General features: G+C 31.5%; 2 protein-coding genes across 4 annotated transcripts; one reads left to right on the top strand and one right to left on the bottom strand.

The window, feature by feature from the left end:
- The first annotated feature begins 11,479 nt into the window (after positions 1–11,479).
- On the top strand, positions 11,480–15,869 carry LOC102581620 (subtilisin-like protease SBT3.5). The gene is made up of 11 exons (XM_006364951.2): positions 11,480–11,668; positions 11,762–11,859; positions 11,951–12,048; positions 12,141–12,299; positions 12,873–12,984; positions 13,070–13,595; positions 13,676–13,770; positions 13,866–14,108; positions 14,196–14,310; positions 14,561–14,747; positions 14,968–15,869. Exons 1-11 carry the CDS (start codon positions 11,588–11,590, stop codon positions 15,528–15,530), a joined length of 2,277 nt encoding a protein of 758 aa, XP_006365013.1. The 5' UTR covers positions 11,480–11,587; the 3' UTR covers positions 15,531–15,869.
- A 105-nt stretch (positions 15,870–15,974) lies between these two features.
- LOC102580835 (uncharacterized) lies at positions 15,975–19,247 on the bottom strand. 3 transcript variants are annotated; one of them, XM_006364948.2, is made up of 4 exons: positions 19,040–19,247; positions 18,687–18,793; positions 18,480–18,533; positions 15,975–16,591 (listed from the first exon to the last, which is right to left on the bottom strand). In XM_006364948.2, the coding sequence occupies exons 3-4, from the start codon at positions 18,480–18,482 to the stop codon at positions 16,133–16,135; spliced, it is 462 nt and encodes a 153-aa protein (XP_006365010.1). In that variant the 5' UTR covers positions 18,483–18,533; positions 18,687–18,793; positions 19,040–19,247; the 3' UTR covers positions 15,975–16,132. The 3 variants fall into 3 exon arrangements, with proteins under 3 accessions (XP_006365010.1, XP_006365011.1, XP_006365012.1); XM_006364949.2 differs by lacking the exon at positions 18,687–18,793; XM_006364950.2 differs by lacking the exons at positions 18,480–18,533; positions 18,687–18,793 and having other exon boundaries at positions 19,040–19,244.
- Positions 19,248–21,431: the final 2,184 nt, after the last annotated feature.

Genomic DNA, 21,431 nt, shown 5'->3' with positions numbered 1-21,431 from the left:
ATCATTGATACATATACATAGTAGTTATATATATACAATTATCTAACCGATATACATATACAATCGCTGCGATTTATACAAATCAAATATTTGTGATTTATTCAAATCAGCGCAAATAACAAAACTATAACTATAGAGCGCTAATATGATTTTTATGTTTGTTATTCCTAAAATTTGCTCGTCGTAATATGCATATATCATCCATTATATTTTAACATGGTGTATGTCCTTGCCGTGGGTCATATATCTTAAGCCAAACGGAATGACACATAGCACCACTTATTTTTCACAATTTAACTCACTCATGACGCACATTAAAAAGCTCACTCATTTTTTACTATATATCCTCTACTCCATGCATCTTTTAAATAGTGTTTCATTTTAAAAACAAAATTTATTAAATAGAAATAATTTAATAAATAGTTATTGATTTCTTAATAAACATCATTTTTACTAAAATAATACTTATTGTAAAATTAAAAAAAATACCAATTTTATATAGAGTAAACTAGCCAAATAACAAAATATAGATTATATATTACAAGACGTATCAGTATTTTCAAGTTACTTACCTATATGTTTTTTTTTTTTGACAAACTAATTTGATTCATAGACTTTTCAAGTGTGGATAACTGGCCCATTCCTCGATGAGCCCATAATTTAATTGTCCACAGGCCTTGTCGGACTAATTGCTAAAATTATGGCTCTCTAATGAAAACAATTCTATAAGTAATGATAATTTGAGAATAAGTAATGTATGATGAGTTTATAATGACATAAACTACTCCACTACTTGCATCATGGTAATTAGATTTATAACATTTTGATATTTTATGATACCATATGTCGGAGTCTCATATACTCTTTATATATATTATCTTGGCAATTCTCCTCTCATGATCTGTTTTTTGGATTAGGTTGGACTCAAGGTTCATTTAACATGGTATCAAAGTCAGACCCCCATATTGGACCCTTAAATAGACCGTTCACATCATTCAGTAATTAACAATGGTAGGGTGTATAAGTGAAGTCCTATATCGAATATGGATGGATTCTTTAGACTTTTAAGCAGTTTTTCTCTCTTAAGCTAACTGAAATTTATTTATGTATATGATATCAGAAACCATATCCATCTCAATTTATTATTTTCGATGTCGAGCCCCTAATTTTATATTGTCTATACTCTAAATGTCCATAAAGCTAACTTATAGGTGAACATTCTTTAGTAACGGACACAAATAAAAGTGTAATAATAATTCATATTAAGAGAACAAATCATGGTATTGACTATTGAGTAAGGATGATTAAGAAAGGAAGATAAGTGAAGTGATGATGGGAAATGGAGTCCAATTATGAAGACCCCATGGGGTTTCTTTGGGTAAATTATAACTAACATGATTTATATTAGTTTAATTGTTAATGGATTACATCTTGTTATTATAATTATAATTATAATTACAATTAGAAATTTATACTATTATTGCTATCAATCGACTATATTAACAAGAATGAAAAATAGGAGCTTGCACCGAAAAGCATGTACTCAAGTCAAGTCAATTCTATACTTGATGCCATTACCACTAAGAAACAACCATGATTTTTATTTTTATTTTAAAAAATAATATTTATTTCCTTTCTTGATTTTTTTATCTCCTAGAAATAAAGTTTTATCTTTTATTTACCTAAATATTTTTACTGTACTGATCAATTGGTACTCGAAATTTACTAGTCCTGCTAATCTAGAAACACACTATATAAAGCCCATCAAATAAAAAATACTTTCTATTCTAAGCACTTTATTTACCAGACTTGAATTTGAAATCTCTAATTAAAATTGAAGAAATTTCATTCATCTCGAAATCATTATAATGAATGGTTCATATCTAACATTGTGATTATATGGTATAATCTACAATGAACTCTTTTTTATAAAGTCTCTAGTTTTCACTATGACAATTGATAACAAATAATTAGCAGCCATATATTAACTATCAATATCAAAATAGTCTCTTTCACATTATCTTATCAAACTGTATATGTACTTGTATGAGTCATGTATTTTTGTCATGAGAATTTTCTTTGACATCACTGGACTCCAAAGAAATTTCTTATAATATCTATCAAAGAAGCAAAATGAGATTTGAGAAAACTTATAATATATATATATATATATCCTAATATTTATCTGAAGTAAAAAAAAATAAAAAATAAAAAAATGGTTTGGAGTAAGAATATATTCTAGACAATAAATAAATAAATAATAATGATATTAGTTTTTTTTTTCTCCCTCTTCAAAATAGAGCCTTGAATTTTATATTGATGATGAAATAAGATTGTCATTTTGTTGTCACACGGATGTGGAGGAATTGATTTTGTAGGCCATTTATAATGTATTTTTTAAGCTATATAATTTTTTTTTATAAGAAATTTTTATTTTTACACGTTTATTTTTTTTTCCTATTCAATTTATAAGTGGTCAAGAAATTTCATTTCTTCCGTAGTGATGATCTAATATTTCTTTATTATAGATTGACATATATCAATTATTTACGAATATTTGTGACGCAAGTATATATACTTCCGATATATAGGTCAAGCTCAATAAGATCATTTTCATTAATCAATTTAATTGTTGAAACACAACAATAGGAAAAAAACCAAACCATCATTGAATCTAGACAATTAAAGTACCTACCATGTTAAGTACTCCATAAAAACCACTCAATAGTTCTTAATCTTCTAAGATATTAGAGTCCCACTTAAATCTTAATTGTAATTATTATATCAAAGTAGCAATTATCTACTTATCCTTTGAAGCAAACATCCACTTTGTTTAAAGGTGTATATATACATGTGCTGACCATTATTAATTAAGTGACCGTTAATTCGTTATATGGTTGAATTTAATGTAAAATAATCAGACTAGCTAGACTTGCTGTTGTTCCCAAGTCATTGATCTTTCCACGAGGTAATCAAAATCGGTGTGGTGTGGTGTATACATATATTTTATTCTTATCTTATTAAGATAGAACAGTTTTTTTCAAAAAACTTTTGCCTTAAGTAAAAGGTGGAATGACCTAGAAGACCCCTGTACTTGGATGCAGTAGTGGAGCCACATTAAAGTTAGGGGTTCATCCGAACCCCCTTTGGCGAAAAATTATATTATTTATATATGGTTAAAATAATTTTTTAGGTATATATAGTAGATGTCGAACCCCCTTCGACTACTTTGTGTGTCTATTTTTTCATATTTTAAACTCCCTTATTAAAAAATTTGTTTTTCAGATTTTAAACCCCTTATTAAAAATTTTTGGTTTCGCCACTGCTTGGATGCGTTTGTCAATTGGACCCTTTTACTCATTATTTTGTCAAATGTGTACTTAAACTCGATGAAACTCTATTTTTTGAACTCTGATTATTGACCAAACTTGTATGGCATAAAAATGGATGAGTTGGATAATTGCGTGATTACACACGTTTTGCATACCCTAGGGTTTTGCAACAAGTGATTAGAATATTTTTATTTTTAAAATATTAAATTACATAAGAAAATAATAGTAATATTGTTTTTTTTTTTTTAAATCAAAAATAATTTCTTCTTCTTCTTCAGCCTCACCCACCCCTTCTTTCTTCATCTTCAGTCCCCCACCCCACCCCTTCTCTTTTCTTCTTCTTCAGTTGAGTACTCACCAACTCATCCACCATTCTTTTTTTTTAGTACCCACCTCATTCTATTTTCTTTTTTCATCGTCTTCTTCAATCAACATCTTCCATCACTGTTGCCATTACCATGAACTTTTTTATTAACAAAAGTTACCTAAAAATATACATCTGATTAATACATTCTTCATTTTTATGTTCTTATATAAAATTTTCAAGATCTATTATATTTCTTGGATTATTCACAAACAAACCTTTTTTAATTTGAAATTTCTTTGATATTTCAATTTATTGATTCAAAATAAATGGAACAGATCTTCAAGTAAACCTAATGGCTAATGAATTTTTGTATTTAATTTTTTTTTTAGGTTTGAAATCAATGGAAAAGGTAGGAGTAGAGTGCGATTTTTTTGTGGATGAGGAGTGGAAATGGAGAAGATGATGAAGTGGGAAATTGGGGAAAGGAGGAATTGTACCTTTTTAAAAATATTATTTATCTTTTTTAATAATTAATTTCTGATGTGTCATTAAATATTTTGAAAAATTATGATGTGTCACTAAAAAAAATGACGTGGAGTTCTACGTGTAGCTGCGTGTACTATACTTCCACTAATCAGGTGAGTAAAGGGTTTAAAATATTGTGTTTCGTCGAGTTTAAGTGTTCATTTGGCAAACTGGTGAGTAGGAGGATTCAACTGACAAACGAAATCAAGTACAAGGGTCTCTCAGATCATTCCGCCTAAGTAAAATAATTCTAAGTATGAAAAGGAAATACATTCGTAAAGAAACAATGTTAAAAATAATAGAGAAAAGAACAATAACAACAATAGATGATACAAGAGGTGGTAATATTGAATTGTAGAATAAGATAATAGGATAGTAACAATACTAATTGTGATAAAATTTAGACAACACTTGACTACTTACTAGCCTTCGATCCTATTCCCCGACTTTTATACAACCTCCTATTTAGAGTCATGTTCTCAGTTGTTGGTGCATGCATGTAGGTGTGTCGGTGTCATGTCTTGTCTAATCACCTCTCGGGCTCTCACCAATACTTCTTCAGTCTACCGCTACCTCTCCCCATGCTCACCATAACTAATCTATCACACCTTCTCACGGGGCATCACAACATCTCTTTTTCACATGTTCGAACTGAACCACATTGGTCTCGCTTCCCTCATCTTGTCCATTACAGAAATAACTCTCACCTTTTTCAAGTACACTCGTTTGATCATATCTCTCGAATAGTATGCCCACACATCCATCTCAACATACTTATTTAATTTTCTGGAAGTGCAAATTCTTGATCGGTCAAAACTCTCCACCCTATACAACATATTTGGTTTAACCAACACTTTATAAAACTTATCTTTTATTGAGGTGACACATTAATTCTCATCACATAAAATACCCAAATGTTAGCCTTCATTTCTATCACCCCCACTCTATTATAATGTGTAATATTATCGTTAGTCTCTCATTTTCTTGGATTGTTGAATCAAATATTTAAAACTTCTTTTCTTAAGAATATCTTGTGTATATATCAATCCTTACTTCCACGCCTAAACTGGATATGAGGAAGGATAGTTAAAAGGGGAAAAAGGCATTATTATTCTAAAATATAAAGCATAAATACAAGTAATTAAAACTACTATATCAGAATGAGAAAAAATATTTCTTTAAATGTTAAATATGGAGAGCTAATTAAAGTTGATATTAATGTAACGTCCATATCATAGTATTCATATTGTGCATGTTAATCAGGCAAAGAGTTACTTACACGCCATATTTATCATGTCTAAAGTTTTCATAATTATTTTATAATAAGTCCATATATAATAATATTTTCTTTACGTAATATACTAATACTCAATTGACAATTGGTGACTTGTAAACGTGGATTGATGTGTTGTTTGGATTACGTGTTACTTGGAAACGTGAATCCAAATTCAAGCAATTACCTTACCTATTTTTCCTATAATTCTTGCTCGTTACTCTTGGGAAAAATATGCTTGTTTTTCAAGTTTTCACCATTAATTATTTGTGGAATTTTTTTATGTTTGAAATAATTAGCAAAGTAAAACATGTTTAATTAAGTTTTTCTTTTTGGAAAATTTATAGTGCTCAAAAGTGCCTCAAGTTTTTCTCTCTCATCTCCACTAATAAAGGTCGTGGTATAGTGACATATACGTACGCTTTGTCTTTTAATCAATAATCAGTTGTGTCAATTCAATACAGTAAAATTAGAGCGAATGAATACAAGTGAAATTAGAGCAAATGAATACATTCCCTCTAATTTTTTGTTGTTTGTATCTTTGTAATGAGGATTACTATACGCATAAATACAGCAAATACAGTCGTTTGACACCTCAAATATATTTTTTTTAATTTTTTTTTTGTCTAATAACTCAAACAATTGCTATGAATAGTAAATACACTATCAAATTATAACTATAGATTGCTAATAAGACCCAGACAATATCTTTTTTGAAAATTCCTCATGAAAATACATTTCCCCGTGGGAAAAAAAAATTAAAATCCATTGCGCAAGATTCGGAGAAGGGCCCGATTAAGAGGGTCTATTGTATACAATTGATTTGGAGAAGGGCTCCGATTACAAGGGTTTATCGTATACAATCTTACCTTGCATTTCTGCAAGAGGTTATTTTCAAGGCTAGAGCACGTGACCTCCTGATAACATAATAACAACTTTACCCAATTACTCTAAAGCTCCCTTCAAACCGTAGAAATTATTTTTTACTAATATTTTAAAGCATGCATCAGGAGATGACATTAATTAATTAATGGACCACACACATAAGAATTTGGTAGCGAAGACAAAAAGAGATGAAAAAACAAAAGGACGCAGCTCATGAGGAATGTGTTTGTGTCTGCCATTTAATTTATTTAGGTATATACATTCACGTATTTCGTGCATCCCTATATAATATTGTTCATCTATTTAATTTCTTATCATCAACAACTCCAATTAATGGTTAAAATAATACTCCCTCTGTCCTATTTTATATGTCACCTTTTTACTTTTCATTTGCATTAAGAAATGATGTGACTTTACCCTTCTATCCTTATTTAATGTTTTCTTAAGTCAATTTTCTTAATAAATGACAAGATTAATTAACTATTCTATCAATGGTATAATAGGCAAAATATGATAACTTATGCATAAGTTTTATAAAATGACAAGTATTGTGGTCCAGCTATTTATAGAAAGGGATGACATATAAAATGAGATGGAGGGAGTAATAAATGGGGTGGTTTACACTTTTAACCAAATATGGATGAAACAAACACCGTATACGTAAATATTTGATGAAATAAATATACTCAACTATTGTGATTGTAAGAGAAACGGGCGTATTTTGATCAATGACAAGTTAGAAATTTTGTTAAGGGTGTCCAAGATTTAATAATATGTATGAAAAATAATTTTTGATCGATATATTTCGTGCAATTTTCTATATACATAATATAATTTTTTTATGAAGGGTGTCTGATTGACCACCTTGAACTATATGTGGTTAGGTCACTAATATCGACCAGGGCGGAAGGGGTATACAAAATAAATATTTCTTAATATATATATATATATAATAGATGATGAATCCTCTAATGCTTCCGTCTAGGGAACGATAACGTCTTCTTCTTTTTTTGCTTTTTTTACTATATAGGAGTTTGAAAACAATTTTTTTTTCAAGATATATGTAATATGGGTATATTGCAATTAAATAAAATATACCTTACACAATAGATGGATCATGATTTTTATTCCTATAAAGTTCAAATCTTGGATTTATCGATGTAAATAACTAAACGATGGGGGAAAGAATGAAGATTTTAATTAATTTATTTTTTTAACACTAGTTGTTATGTCGTAGCTAATTAATTGAGAGTTGGACAAGAACAGCTTTCATAAGATTCTTTTTGTTTTGTTTGGTTAAATTGTCCTATATTTTGGGGTTTCTTCACATTTTAGGTAATAAATGTACCAAAAAATTATTTTGTCTCTCTGGGAGAAAAATTTGAGAAATAATTTATTAATTATCTTTCTTGCGGTCCATGATCAACTAAGTTTGTCTTTAAATATTCTAAGCTAGGTTAGATCCAAATCACTAAAAATAATGGTCCTTATTGTTTCTTGTACTACTATTTCATTTCATGCATGTTTCCCACATTCCCCCGTGAATTGAGCAAATATAGGTTAATTATTGACTTATGACATGAAAAAGAATAATTTGATTAATTATTGAAATAGAGTTGAATATGATTGGTTATATAATTCATAAATCATAATAAACATAATTACCGGCGGAGGACGAGAGGAGAGGACGTGAAATGGGTTGGGGCGGTATGCCACGTGATATTTACTTGACACCCTTCATCGGAAAATTACGTTATATATATGTCAAATTTTTACATTTAAAGGATATATATATTTAAAGTTGGACACCCTTAACAAAAGTTATGCATTTGGCGTAGTGGTAATAGGTGTCCATTTGAATGAAGGAGTTCTGGGTTTGTACCTCAAATAGCATAATATTTTTTGTTTTATTTTAATAGCCACACACCATTATTTTTTGATACCCTTGATAAAAAATTTGGCTCCGCCACTTCCCTAAGAAAGAAGGGGTATATTTGGTTCACTTGGATAATGTTGGTGAAAATATAATAAGGTCTATTTGGATCGCTTGGATAATGTTGGTGAAAATATAATAAATTAAAATTAAAATAAATAAATAAATAAATATTTATCAGCGTGAGGCGCGAATATATATATATTGCTCTACTTAAAGAGATCAAGTTCACTACAATAGAATCTTCCCCACTCCGATAGTATAACTCTTGACTTACCTTTCCTCTAGGATATAATAATCTGATAACATCATGTGACTCGAACAATTCTGAAGTAGTTGTTGTGTCCAAAATTCCCCTAATAAAACACCTTTCCTTAACAAAATAATATTCTCTTTGTTAGAGATCATAAGTTGGAGACTTAGAATAATAAATTAATAGAAAGGGATGATATATAAAATGGGACGGAGGAACTATTACAAATGAAAAATAAAGGGACAAATTTGATCATTTTTTTAAAGAAAAAAGTGTTTAAAAGAAAAAAGAAAAAAACACATGAGTCTTGAACTACTTTATCATAATTCACAAGGCACCTATGATTACTTGTATCTCATCATTAATTGTACTGAATATATATGGAAAATTATATCTCTCAAGATTTTCCTATAGTTGAATATAAATTATAATTGCTTGCACCCAAGCTTTCTTCCTTTACAAGATGATGAAAAAGTTGTACAAATACTAGCTAAAGCTTATATAGAATTACTACCTAATTTTGATGACTGCTATAATTGGTGTTAATGGTGAATAATTATGACATTTTTGGTAATATATATGATAATGAATAACCTGAACTTTTCATCATCAACAATTATTACAATATCCTTAATTCCTTATAGAGCCCTCATTTTTTTTAATTATATGGTGTGCAGGTCAGTTTGCACATATCTCGATTAATTTCACAGATAAATACTGAATATTTTATTCATGAATGCTTGATTAGATGAAAAAAAATCGTCTAGAAATTTAAACCTGACCTCATGATTTCCAACTCACCCGAGGATTTGTTGTCCCTTATGATTTTGTTCAACCAAAAGTCAAAAAAGTGTAAAGAACAATTCTCTCCTTTGTTTTTCTTGTTCTTCCCAAGCAAGTTTTTTGATATAAAACTTGAACCACTACACTAATTGGGAAACATCTTTGCTTAGCTTGCTAGGAACTCTTTGATCATTTAGATGAAATATTATATCATTAACATTAGTATTTGACTATATATTTAGTTGAAACTTGAAAATAAGTAATTTAAAGTTATGTAAAAAAAAACAATTTTTGGAGGACATACAATTTATTATTTAAAAAAATCAATTAAACTTTGTGTGAAATTTCATCTAAAATTGATCTGGAACAGTTTTTTGGAATTTGAAATCCTTTTGAAGTTAGATTTTTAAAAACTAACCTAATTTCATAAATAAATAATATTTTACAATATTAAAAAAAATATTACCAAAATCTACGGCGAGCTTAATAAGACTTGAAATAAGAAGTAGAAATAATCTGAATTATATTCAAAGATTTTATCTGGCAAGTTGACCATGGACCAATAAATGTATCAAAGTGTTATACTCCTAGTTTTCTAAATAAAATCTGTGGCTTGTTTTACTCATTTTTACCCAACAAATTAAACTGTTGATAAAAAATAATAATAAAATAATTAATTTATATTAATTAATCTTCAAATCAAACGAACCATAAAGGTATTTATTTAAATTAAGTAGACAAAAATAAGACAGGTAACCTTAATATATATAAAATAAAACTAGTGATTCAATGAATGCCTTTAAAAATTTAAATATGAAGGGTTAAACATGAGAAAGTATCCCTTTTTTGTTTCCTTTTTGGGTTTTTTCCATGTAAAGTATAGTCCAATAAAAAAATTGAATTTACTAGGTATATATCTAGTCAGTCAACACACAGAAAAATGTAACAAAAAAATACCCAAAATAACTACCCCTCTATCATTTGTCTAGATTTGTCTGATCAACTTTTCCATTTAATTCGTCTAGAATTTTTTTTCTTATAATTAAAAACAATTTAGTTATTACATTAGCATTTCATTCTTAATGAAATATATCTCATCCAAAATAAGCATTATCTAACAAAAAAAATATTTGTCCCAAAATAAGTGTTACTTCAGAAATTCAAGAAAAAAATTACTCAAACTTACAATCTCAAAATGGAAATAGAAAATGCTTATTATCCGAGCAATAATGTTTAATTTTCAAAAGACTTTTCTAAAATAAGAGTAATTTTGTAAACTACATATTATATTTATTAATTTCTTACATTATTAAAAAGTGATACTTATTTTGAACGGAGGAGTACGTCACGAAGTATTTTTTTAGACTATAAATTTTTCAAAAGAGTCCTTTTTTTCTAAAATAATATATAAAGTTAAACGATGTCAAATAAACTGAAACAAAGCCCACCAGTAATTTTCATTCCTAGCATGTGTGAAAGAATTCACATGGGCGAATAGGCAAAATGATGAAAGGAAATTTGGGGGTTAAATATTCTAGTGACCATATCCCAGTAATAATTACGTTTTCGTCGGTAGAGTGATAAATATTTTTTATTTTAATTAGAGATTTTGGATTTGAGCCCCCTTGATACAAAGTCGCCTTTATTATAGAACATTTTACCCCTCAATATAAGACTCTCCTGTCCGAATTAAATTTAATCTAAATCCAATATAGATATATTGAATACCGAATAAAAAATCAAAAAAAAAATAATAGCGTTTTCTCTTCACATAATAGCACGTACCACTAAAATATAATTACTCCACACAACACAAGAATCGAATAATTACCCTTTTTAACGGTCTACTGAATACTCACTAACTGTTGCTCTAGTGGCCTCCCTCGTGCTTGGTTCAGTTAAAAGCAAAGAAACCATTTTTCACCACTTTTCTCCAGTCTTCACGTTTTCCATTTTCTTTTGTCTCACTAAACAAGTTTCTCTAAGCAATCGTTTGGTTCGCGAAAAAAGTTATTTCAAAATTATCTAGGAGATTAAATAAGATAATACAGAATATCTCACTTTATCTTGTGTACTACTGTCCCTGAACGAGTTAATGGAAATATACTTGTCTACTACTATTACCACAGTATACCTGTGACACTGAATAATCTTTCCCTCTTTTCTCTCTCCCTCTCCTCTTTATTTTCAAATCATTCTTTCTCTTTCTCTCTCTCTGTGTCTTGTTCTGCTATAAAAACCTCATCTTTTTTTCTGCTTGTAGTTGATAATACATTCTTTTACATCAAGATAGGAGATGGGTGTTTCAAAAAAGACTCTTTTTTTACTCTTTCTTTGTGTTTTTCTTGGAGAAATTAGTCTCTGCTTTTCTTCCAAGGTAAAGTTGGCTCTGTATCAACTATATGGGGACATGGGGTTTTATTTGAATGATGAATAGTTAGTAAAGCTGTGTTTTTTTTTCTTTCTTCAGTTATATGTGGTGTACATGGGAAGCAAAGATAGTGATGAGCACCAAGATGAGATTTTGAGGCAAAACCATCAAATGCTTACTGATATTCATGGAGGAAAGTAAGTTCTTGGTACTTTTAGCTATGAGTTTGTTTCCCCCCTTTTGGTCTGTTTTTGGCAAAAAAACTGAAGTGGTCAATAACCTTTACAGTGTTGAACAAGCCAAGACTTCTCATGTATACAGTTATAGACATGGTTTTAAAGGCTTTGCAGCCAAGTTGACTGAGAAACAGGCTTCTGAAATATCTAGTGAGGCTTTTACCTAATGTTTTATGTTACTGTTGATTACCTACTTTGATGGTTTGCACTCAGTCCACTATTTGAATGTTGAAACAAAACAGAAATGCCTGGTGTGGTATCTGTATTTCCAAATACTAAGAGGAACCTGCATACAACTCATTCATGGGATTTTATGGGGCTCAGTGAAGATGAAACAATGGAAATCCCAGGTTTTTCCACCAAGAACCAAGTTAATGTAATCATTGGTTTCATTGATACAGGTGATCATTTCTCTGTTCAACTAGCTCAAAGTTATCTTAATTGCTGCAATCTTTTTCCAGTTAAGTGAAAGATATGATCGTTTAGGTGATCGATGGCACAAGCCAAGTCGGTCCCTTCACTGATTGTGTTGTCATGTAAAAGGCTCGTCACTAGCTACTATTCTTAAGAAGAGTTCAATAACATGAATTTGAAAATGTGCTAAGTTTGTCATTTAGGTACATATGATTGAACCTGGGGAAAGCAGTTCCTTTAGTACTCTGTTCCCTTTTCATCTATTGTAGGTCTGTATGATAAGTTTTATCGCGCATCAATCAATTCTTGTTTCAATCATTTGAGAATGATAGATATGTTTGCTTAGATTTTCTTTAGCCCAAGTTCATTCAATGTCTCAACTTCCTAGTTTCTTCTTTGCACTTGTTGAACTGCTTGTGAATGTAAATGGAGTAAAGTCATCTCTCTGTTCACAACCTTATCAGTTTATCTTTAGCCTGGTCCCCAGCTTCCTTGTTTCCCTTGTTTTTTCGAACTAATTAGACCTTGAGGTTAAGCTCTTAAGACATTTACTGAAACAGGAATTTGGCCTGAATCTCCAAGTTTTAGCGACACCAACATGCCTCCAGTGCCAGCTGGATGGAAAGGACAATGCCAATCAGGGGAGGCATTCAATGCCTCAATATGCAACAGGTTTCTTTTATTTGTCAACCATTTCTTGCAGTTTAATGTTTTGTTATATAGATGATAAGTCCAAAAAGAATTTTGTCTTATATAGGAAAATAATTGGGGCAAGATATTATATGAGTGGCTATGCAGCTGAAGTAGATGATGGAAAGACCATGTTCAAGTCTGCCAGGGACAGTACTGGTCATGGAAGTCATACAGCTTCAACTGCTGCTGGGCGTTACGTAGCTGATATGAATTACAAAGGTTTGGCATCTGGAGGAGCCAGAGGTGGTGCCCCAATGGCCAGGATAGCAGTGTACAAAACCTGTTGGAGTTCTGGTTGCTATGATGTTGATTTGTTGGCTGCATTTGATGATGCAATTAGAGATGGGGTTCATGTCATTTCTCTATCTTTGGGCCCAGATGCTCCCCAAGGAGATTATTTTAGTGATGCAATTTCTGTGGGGTCATTTCATGCTGTTAGCCGTGGTATACTTGTGGTGGCCTCCGTTGGAAATGAAGGAACCTCTGGTTCAGCCACAAATTTAGCTCCTTGGATGATCACAGTTGCAGCCAGTTCAACCGACAGAGATTTTACGTCTGATATTTTACTAGGAAATAGAGTTCAACTTATGGTAATCGCACTTTTCGATTAGTTTATATGTTAAGTAATATTCAATTTCTATCTCCTCATTATGCTCTGGATATTTGGAAGGGTGATAGTCTTAGCTTATCTCAAATGAATACATCTGCAAGGATCATACCTGCTTCTGAAGCTTATGCTGGATACTTCACTCCCTATCAATCCAGGTGAAGCAGAAGGTACTTAACTGTTTGTTAAATGTAGATATGTATGCATTGACAATTATATTAAAGTACTTTTTCCTTCCTATCTTTTCCACTAGTTATTGCTTAGATAGTTCTTTGAATAGAACTAAGGCCAAAGGGAAGGTTCTTGTGTGTCGACATGCTGGAAGCTCAAGTGAGTCAAAGCTGGAGAAAAGCAATATAGTTAAACAAGCTGGTGGGGTTGGGATGATCCTTATTGATGAAGCAGACAAGGGTGTGGCTATCCCTTTCACCATTCCAGCAGCAACTGTTGGGAAAAGGATTGGAAACAAGATCCTAGCTTACATTAATAATACACGGTTCACTTCCTTCTTAGTGGCTGTTGATGTTTGTTTTATTTTTCTTTGATATTATTAGCAATCATCTCATCTTTTTTATATTAACAGCCTCCCTACGGCAAGGATTCTCTCTGCTAAAACTGTTTTGGGAGCTCAACCTGCTCCTCGAGTAACAGCATTTTCTTCAAGAGGTCCTAATTCTCTAACACCAGAAATTTTGAAGGTAATTTATTTGCTTAAAATAGTATAGAATTTTAGAAACTTGTCTTTTAATGACTACTTGTTTTCAACATCGATCCCCTTTGCTTTTATCATTGAGACCAACAAAGTCTTATGTTGCATCCTGAGATTTCCTTCCAGGATCTTCAATGTGGTTTTAGATTAGTTCTTTAACTTTGCATCTCTTTGTACCTACTTTATTTGAGATTTTTTTTTTCTTGCAAGTATAATATACCTGCTGATTTACCTTGTAGCCTGATATTACTGCTCCGGGATTAAATATCCTGGCAGCATGGTCCCCAGCAATGTCTAATTTGAACTTCAACATACTCTCTGGAACTTCCATGGCTTGCCCTCACATATCAGGAGTTGTTGCCTTGTTAAAAGCCGTGCATCCATCATGGTCTCCCTCTGCAATCAAATCAGCCATCATGACAACAGGTAAACTAGATGCCTTACATAGTCTACTATGCAACTCTTGAGTCTGAGGTTTGCTTCAAAGAAAGAAAAGGGTGAGGGGATCAAGATTTGGTTTTGTTTGAGCATGTTATCATAAAAATACTCATGGTTTTGTTTGAGCTTTGTATCTTAAAAACTATTTGTGTGTATAAAGTGAATTTAACTATAACACAATAATCTAATGTCATGAATGTTAATGCAGCCAAACTATCAGATATGCATCACAAACCCATAATAGTAGATCCTGAAGGGAAGAGAGCTAATCCATTTGATTTTGGTTCTGGATTCGTTAACCCCACGAAAGTCCTGGATCCTGGTCTGATATATGATGCACAACCAGCAGATTACAGAGCATTTCTTTGTTCAATTGGTTATGACGAGAAATCTCTGCATCTAATTACAAGGGACAACAGAACGTGTGATCAAACCTTTGCATCGCCAAATGAACTAAATTATCCCTCCATCACAGTACCAGACCTCAGAAACAAATACTCAGTAACTCGAACTGTCACAAATGTGGGAAAATCAAGGAGTAATTACAAGGCAGTTATATTTGCACCAAAGGGTATCAATGTTACTGTGGTACCACGAAGATTAGCCTTCACTAGATATTACCAGAAGATGAATTTCACTGTGACTTTCAAAGTGGCTGCACCTACACAGGGATATGTCTTTGGGTCCTTGTCATGGAGGAACAAAAGAACATGGGTAACATCTCCACTTGTTGTCAGAGTGGCACATTCCAACATGGGTACCATGGTATAGTTCAGCTGCAGTGCTATTTATTTGTGTTATAAAAGGGAAGTAACAAGATATTACACACAGTAGCGGCTGAAAATGGTTGCATGAAGCCAACACAAAATTCTTAGTAGAATACATGTAATTAGTAGCAGAATACAAATAATTAGTAATTATTTATTCTATTTGTCCCTAGTTTTGAGTTTTGGTTCTTGCAACCTAGTCAGCTTACTCATAGGCATACTGCAAATTCTTTTACTTGTCTAGTAATTGCATTATGGATTGGCATCTCTCTGTGTCTCTGCTTCTATATGTACTAGTAGTTCATTCTTTAATGGAATATCTTATCATGTTGGTATTATAAAACCCAAGAAACAGACAAAATGCAGTTTTCTTCACACACTCTGGTAAGTACAAGTCTTGCGACTTCCAACTGATCCAACATGCATTTTGAATAAGACTAGGAGAGGCTGGGAGGAAGTTTAGATTGGTCATTGTGCAATAAATAACCAGTCGATGTAATATAATGCATCGTTACAATCTCAACTTTATGCTAACAGAAGTTGGATTGTTGTACACAATTCTGTATATATCCCCAGTTTACTGAAAAACAGATTTTGAATAAACCATCATAATCGCTGGCCTTGGGATTGAATATCTGAAGGATCAACCAGGCCTTCTAACACAACAAGATCATCAAGGAGTGTTAGCTTCTCGTCTTCAAGGGCCTTGATCTCATCTTCGGCTTCTCTCAATTCTTTATTAAGACCAAAACTTTCTTCTTCCAGCAATAGATACTTTCTCCTTAATCCTCGATATTCTTTTCCAGAAGTGGAAGCATCTGGCGAGAATTCAGGTGTTGATTTCTCAGCATATTGGAATAATGGGGAAACTTCGTTTGGTGGGACTCTTTTGGTGGGTGTTAACCCATTTTGAATTGGCATTGCACGCACATCTTGCATCCTTTTTGTCTTATTCCCTTCTTTTTGCAACACTGGAGCCTTTGGTTGTGATGTTTTCTTTTTCCGCAATTTAGGAGCTGAAGCTTCCTCCAGTCCTCTCTGGTCTTGCATATCTCTATAATTGATCTACAAGGATAAACAGCTATTGATATCAGAAGGGTGGAGTCTGAAAGAAAACTGCAGTTGTATAATCCACAGGAATAATAGAATCCAACTTCTAGATTCTAACTTATGCAATCTCCCTAACCGATTTCACACATAAAAACAAAAGAACCCTGAAAAGATAATTGGTAATTCATGCATGCAGTCTGAGGTAATATCCCATTAAGTTCTGGTTATCATCCACAATATCTTTGGGGTGTTGGTGGGGCAGAGGGAGGTAGGGAGGATCCACTCAGGAATTAATAAAAAGGTCAGATTACTACAATAAATTCCGGACGAGAATAATGCCAATGAGCATCAGACAGTTAAGAGAGAAGCACTGATGATCACAGCCTCCAAACACTAAGCACCAAAGTAACAAAACATGAATCCCAGGTAACATGAAAACCACTTACCAACATTATCAATTTCTTACACCCTCAAAGATAATATAGAGGGAAAAATTGTTGTGGTAGTACTATCAACAAATAAGAACCCAATGAATGATATAGAGAATACTGTTCCAGACATCTCAATATACAGAGCACCGACACAGCATGGCACATAATTTATTTTTAAATAAATTGGACACCAAAACATCATTTTTTCCCCATTCTACAAAACGATTTGCAAGACTGAATATAGGGTCATGCTGAAGAATCTCTGTCCATGTCTAAAGCTTTGGCCTTCATTTGTTCTACCTTCTCCATACATTTTACAGTTTTAATTAAGCAAGATAATTCCATTATCCTCTAATTCAAGATGAGAGAACTGTACCAAGGTGACTGTTTTTGAGGCTTTTTTTCTTTCAAGAATATCTCATCATCAATTCTGGCTGGTATTGACAGTTTTGACTTTAGACTCAAAGAATAACACTTAATGTATAAACCATCAAAATGATGGGCCTTATGATGCCCAGCCAAGTAATAAGTCTCCTAACATAACCAAAAGAACATAGCACAAGAATTACAAGAAAATTTGTAAGTCATTATAGTTGATATTCCTACCACTATATCATATTTTGTGGTTGGATGTAGAAAAAAAGAAAGGTTCCACAGGCTACCGCAGCTTCTTACTAAAACATCCACAAAGTCATATGATTCCTACGTCCAAGCAACTAATATCCTTTGACATTTAACAGAAATATCCCTTTATCGGACCTACTATGATTTAGTAAATAAGTATTGAGTCAATAATGGAGGGGGATGTTTCAATTAGATCCTTTTCACCAGTAATTTCAGTGAGATCTTCGCGATAAGAAAGTCAATGTTCTACATTCAAAGTCAATCTACAATAGACACAGGTTTTAGTTTTCTCAAAGTTGCGCAAGGAAAATTCATTTGTCAATCCAAAGACTAGAATTGCTTACAATGCCAGACTTGAAGGCTTAATATCAAAGTTCCAAATTGAATGAGCCTACATTAACAACACTGCAAGTTAAAGTCAATATTTGACCAGAACTGTCTCTAGAGTCTAGTGGGGATTAACGAAATTGAATGGTCATATTACAAGGAAATCTCCTCCAAAGACATTGTCCTTTTCACAAGCTCTCTACTCAAATTTAACAAATCTAAGAGAAGATTTCACTGTTTGAACAGCAAACATTTCAACGAAACGACTTCAATTTTTTGGTGCAAACTTAGCCTTGAATGACTCTATCATAAAAAAATCAAAAACCAAAAAGGAATTGAACTCTAAGGTTTTGAAGCTAGACACAGACTTGGGAAATTTAAACTCCAATAGTTATATATTTGAAGAGTTGGAACAACATAAGCGTCAAATACATGTATTCTAATTAAGAATACATTTCGCACATGATACATCCATTCTATTGTACGGAAGAACCATTGCCGCTGATTAAGTAATTTCTCACCATTTTTCTTTGAAGAAAACATTAGCAATCTTCTTCCTCCAATGTGCATCATTCCTTTGACACAAACATTTTTAAAACACACTTATTCAGCACAAATATATCAAAATAGAAACCCTTTATAATAATCCTTAATCAATCCATCACTAAATCTAGGAAGCTTAGCAGAGGCTTATCAAATTTTATCAGGATGAAATTAGGATACCCTACCAGCAAAAATAATCAAAACACAGCAGATTAGTATCCCTTTTTGCCCTCCATATCCGGGCAAAACTCAAAGCCAGAGTAACGTAAATTGGACCCAGAAAAAAGGCAACCTAACAAATTCATGATCAACAATAGGTAAAACATCAAGTAATAGTCATTAAATGAGGAAAAAGATGAAATCTTTCAGACTTCATAAAGCTAAATCGAGTTCAAACTCTAATAATAATCCTCTTAAATTATAGTAAAAGAAGAAGACAAATTCAACTGGGTCGATAAACTCAGGACCTAAGAACACAAAAGTAATTGCATATTTAAGATTTTAACATAAAGCAATTAGACCTAGATTATAAAATCACCTCCTTTTCTTGCCCAAAATTGAACGGCTGTCAATGTGGCGGATGAATTCTCTGTGCAAATCGGCGGAGGCAACCTCTCGGAGCTTTACAGCAAAGAAGAAAGGGCTTTTTACTGTCCTCCAGTTTCCAATTTTGGACAAGCTACCACTAGGGCCCGTGTCTTAATCCGATGTTTCAGGTTCGAATCTTGCTATATAAATTTATTTTATAGTAAGTTTTTTCATGATTGAAATTATAGAACTTTAATAAGAAGGATTCTTTTATCGCTTTTTTGTCCTCATTATTTCCACCTCAAGCCAATTGAGATAATCATCAATGGTAACTTTTTACTATTTTTTTCTTTAAAATCTAGACTAATTAATCTCATAAATTAAATATTCATAACTTATTAAGTTTTCTTAGCAATATGAAAAATATTTTTGGATAGTTGCTTCTATTGCTTCAAACGGTGTTCTCAATTCAATCAACAATACAAAAATTAATTGCAAATAATACAAAATTAATAGAAAACAGACTTTGATCCATACAACATCACATATACTCCAATTTATTTAAATAAAATACTCAAAGTCAATAGTAACAAAAATAGTTGAACGTTATTTCAAGAAATAAATCTTAGACCTAGTGAACATGTTTTAAAAAAATAAATTGAAAAAGGGAAACTGAAAAATCATTAATCTTTAAATATGAAAATATAATAATTAAAATTAATAATAAAACATATTTTAAAAAATGAACTGATAGTATAATTTTCTTATCCACTGTCAGTGGATATAAGTTAATCTCTTTCAAAATACTATACTCTAATTGTATGAAGTTAAATAGTTCAATTTTGATTGCTGAGCATAAAATTTATATATTTGAAATTTATATAAATAGTATAGTAAATAAAAATAATTCATAATTTAAAATATATTAAAAAAAAGAGTTGTCTGAATTTCAATTTGGAAAAAAAGTAAAACTTTTTATGCACTTCCTCCATTACATTTCACTCACTAGTACTACTTTCATTTCTATTGATATGTTATCATTTTAGATTTCACGTCATTTGAAAAATAAAGTAAGTTTACGAGAAAATGTCATAAATAACTCTTCAACTATAGGAGTAGGTCTAAAATGATCCTATAACTATATTTTTATCGAATTTATTCCTTCAACTATTCAAAAACTTATCAAATTTGGTCCCTTAACTATACATTTATCAATTTTAGTTCCTTAACTATACATTTATCGGTTTTAGTCCCTTAGGTATATTTAAAAACTTATCAGATTTGATTTCTATCTATTTTTTATACAAATAACTTAGGTTTATATTAACAATAATTCATGTCTCGAGAAGTTAACTTCTTTAGCCATTTTTTCAATTGTTTCACTCTCCCCTATTTTTACTTCAAATTATCCTTTGCAAATAACCTTAATATCGACGATCCTAAATAAAATTCACGAAAACAGACGATAAAATGAAGCATAACATTGCTACTAATGACTTAAATATGCTACACTTTATTACAAAAAAAAATTATTACACGTTGAATTCAAAATTTGTACTCCAACGACTTTATTGAAGGGAAATTGTTTAATTTTTCAGAAATTGAAATTTATAAAAATGGTAGATTTGCAACTTTTTTAAAAAAATAGATTAATTTTATTATTCTATTCATTTTATTTTACGTAGAGAAATTTGACTATATATGGCATTTTCTCGTAAGTTTACCATTATAACTTTATTTAGTATTCTCTTAAAGTCAAGTTTTCAATAAATGAACATAAATTAATTTATTTTGATAAATTAATTGACCAATGAACATGAATTAATCATGTAGTTTTCCCATGTTATTCAAATTCATACTTTCAAGGTTAATACTCCCTATGTCCACTTTTAATTGTAGGGTGTGTTTGGTATGAAGGAAAATGTTTTCCTGGAAAACAAGTCGATTTTTGACTTATTTTCTCACGGTTTCTGTTGGAGGGTCCCTGACGCCCCGAGTCAAATGGAATTGAAAAGACTTTCTATTTCAAGGTGGCATCTCGAAAGTGCCGCTAGTCGGTTTAATCATGGAACGTCCAAAAAGCCTGGTCAAATGCGAACATTATTATTAGAAAAAGATGCCCTAGAACATGTTATTGAATTGAGTGAGAGGGCCCTTTCTTTCCTACTACTGAACCCGCAAATTGCTTAGATTGCTTTGCTTGGGGGGGGGGGGGGGGGGGGGGGGGGGGGGCAGTTTGGTTGGTGAGTAGAAAATACTTTTCGGAAAATATTTTTAGTGTTTGATTTATGAATGAAAAATATCTTTTATTTTTACTAGAGTAGAAAATAATTTTTGAAATTGAAAATATTTTTTAAAAACAAACTTAAATTATTATTTTTTTTGGGGGGGGGGGGTGTTGG

Source organism: Solanum tuberosum, unplaced genomic scaffold (assembly GCF_000226075.1).
Source record: "Solanum tuberosum cultivar DM 1-3 516 R44 unplaced genomic scaffold, SolTub_3.0 scf00528, whole genome shotgun sequence".
In the NCBI taxonomy this organism is placed as follows: Eukaryota; Viridiplantae; Streptophyta; class Magnoliopsida; order Solanales; family Solanaceae; genus Solanum; species Solanum tuberosum.
Note: the sequence above shows the minus strand (reverse complement) of the source record. Positions and strands in the feature narration are given on the sequence as shown.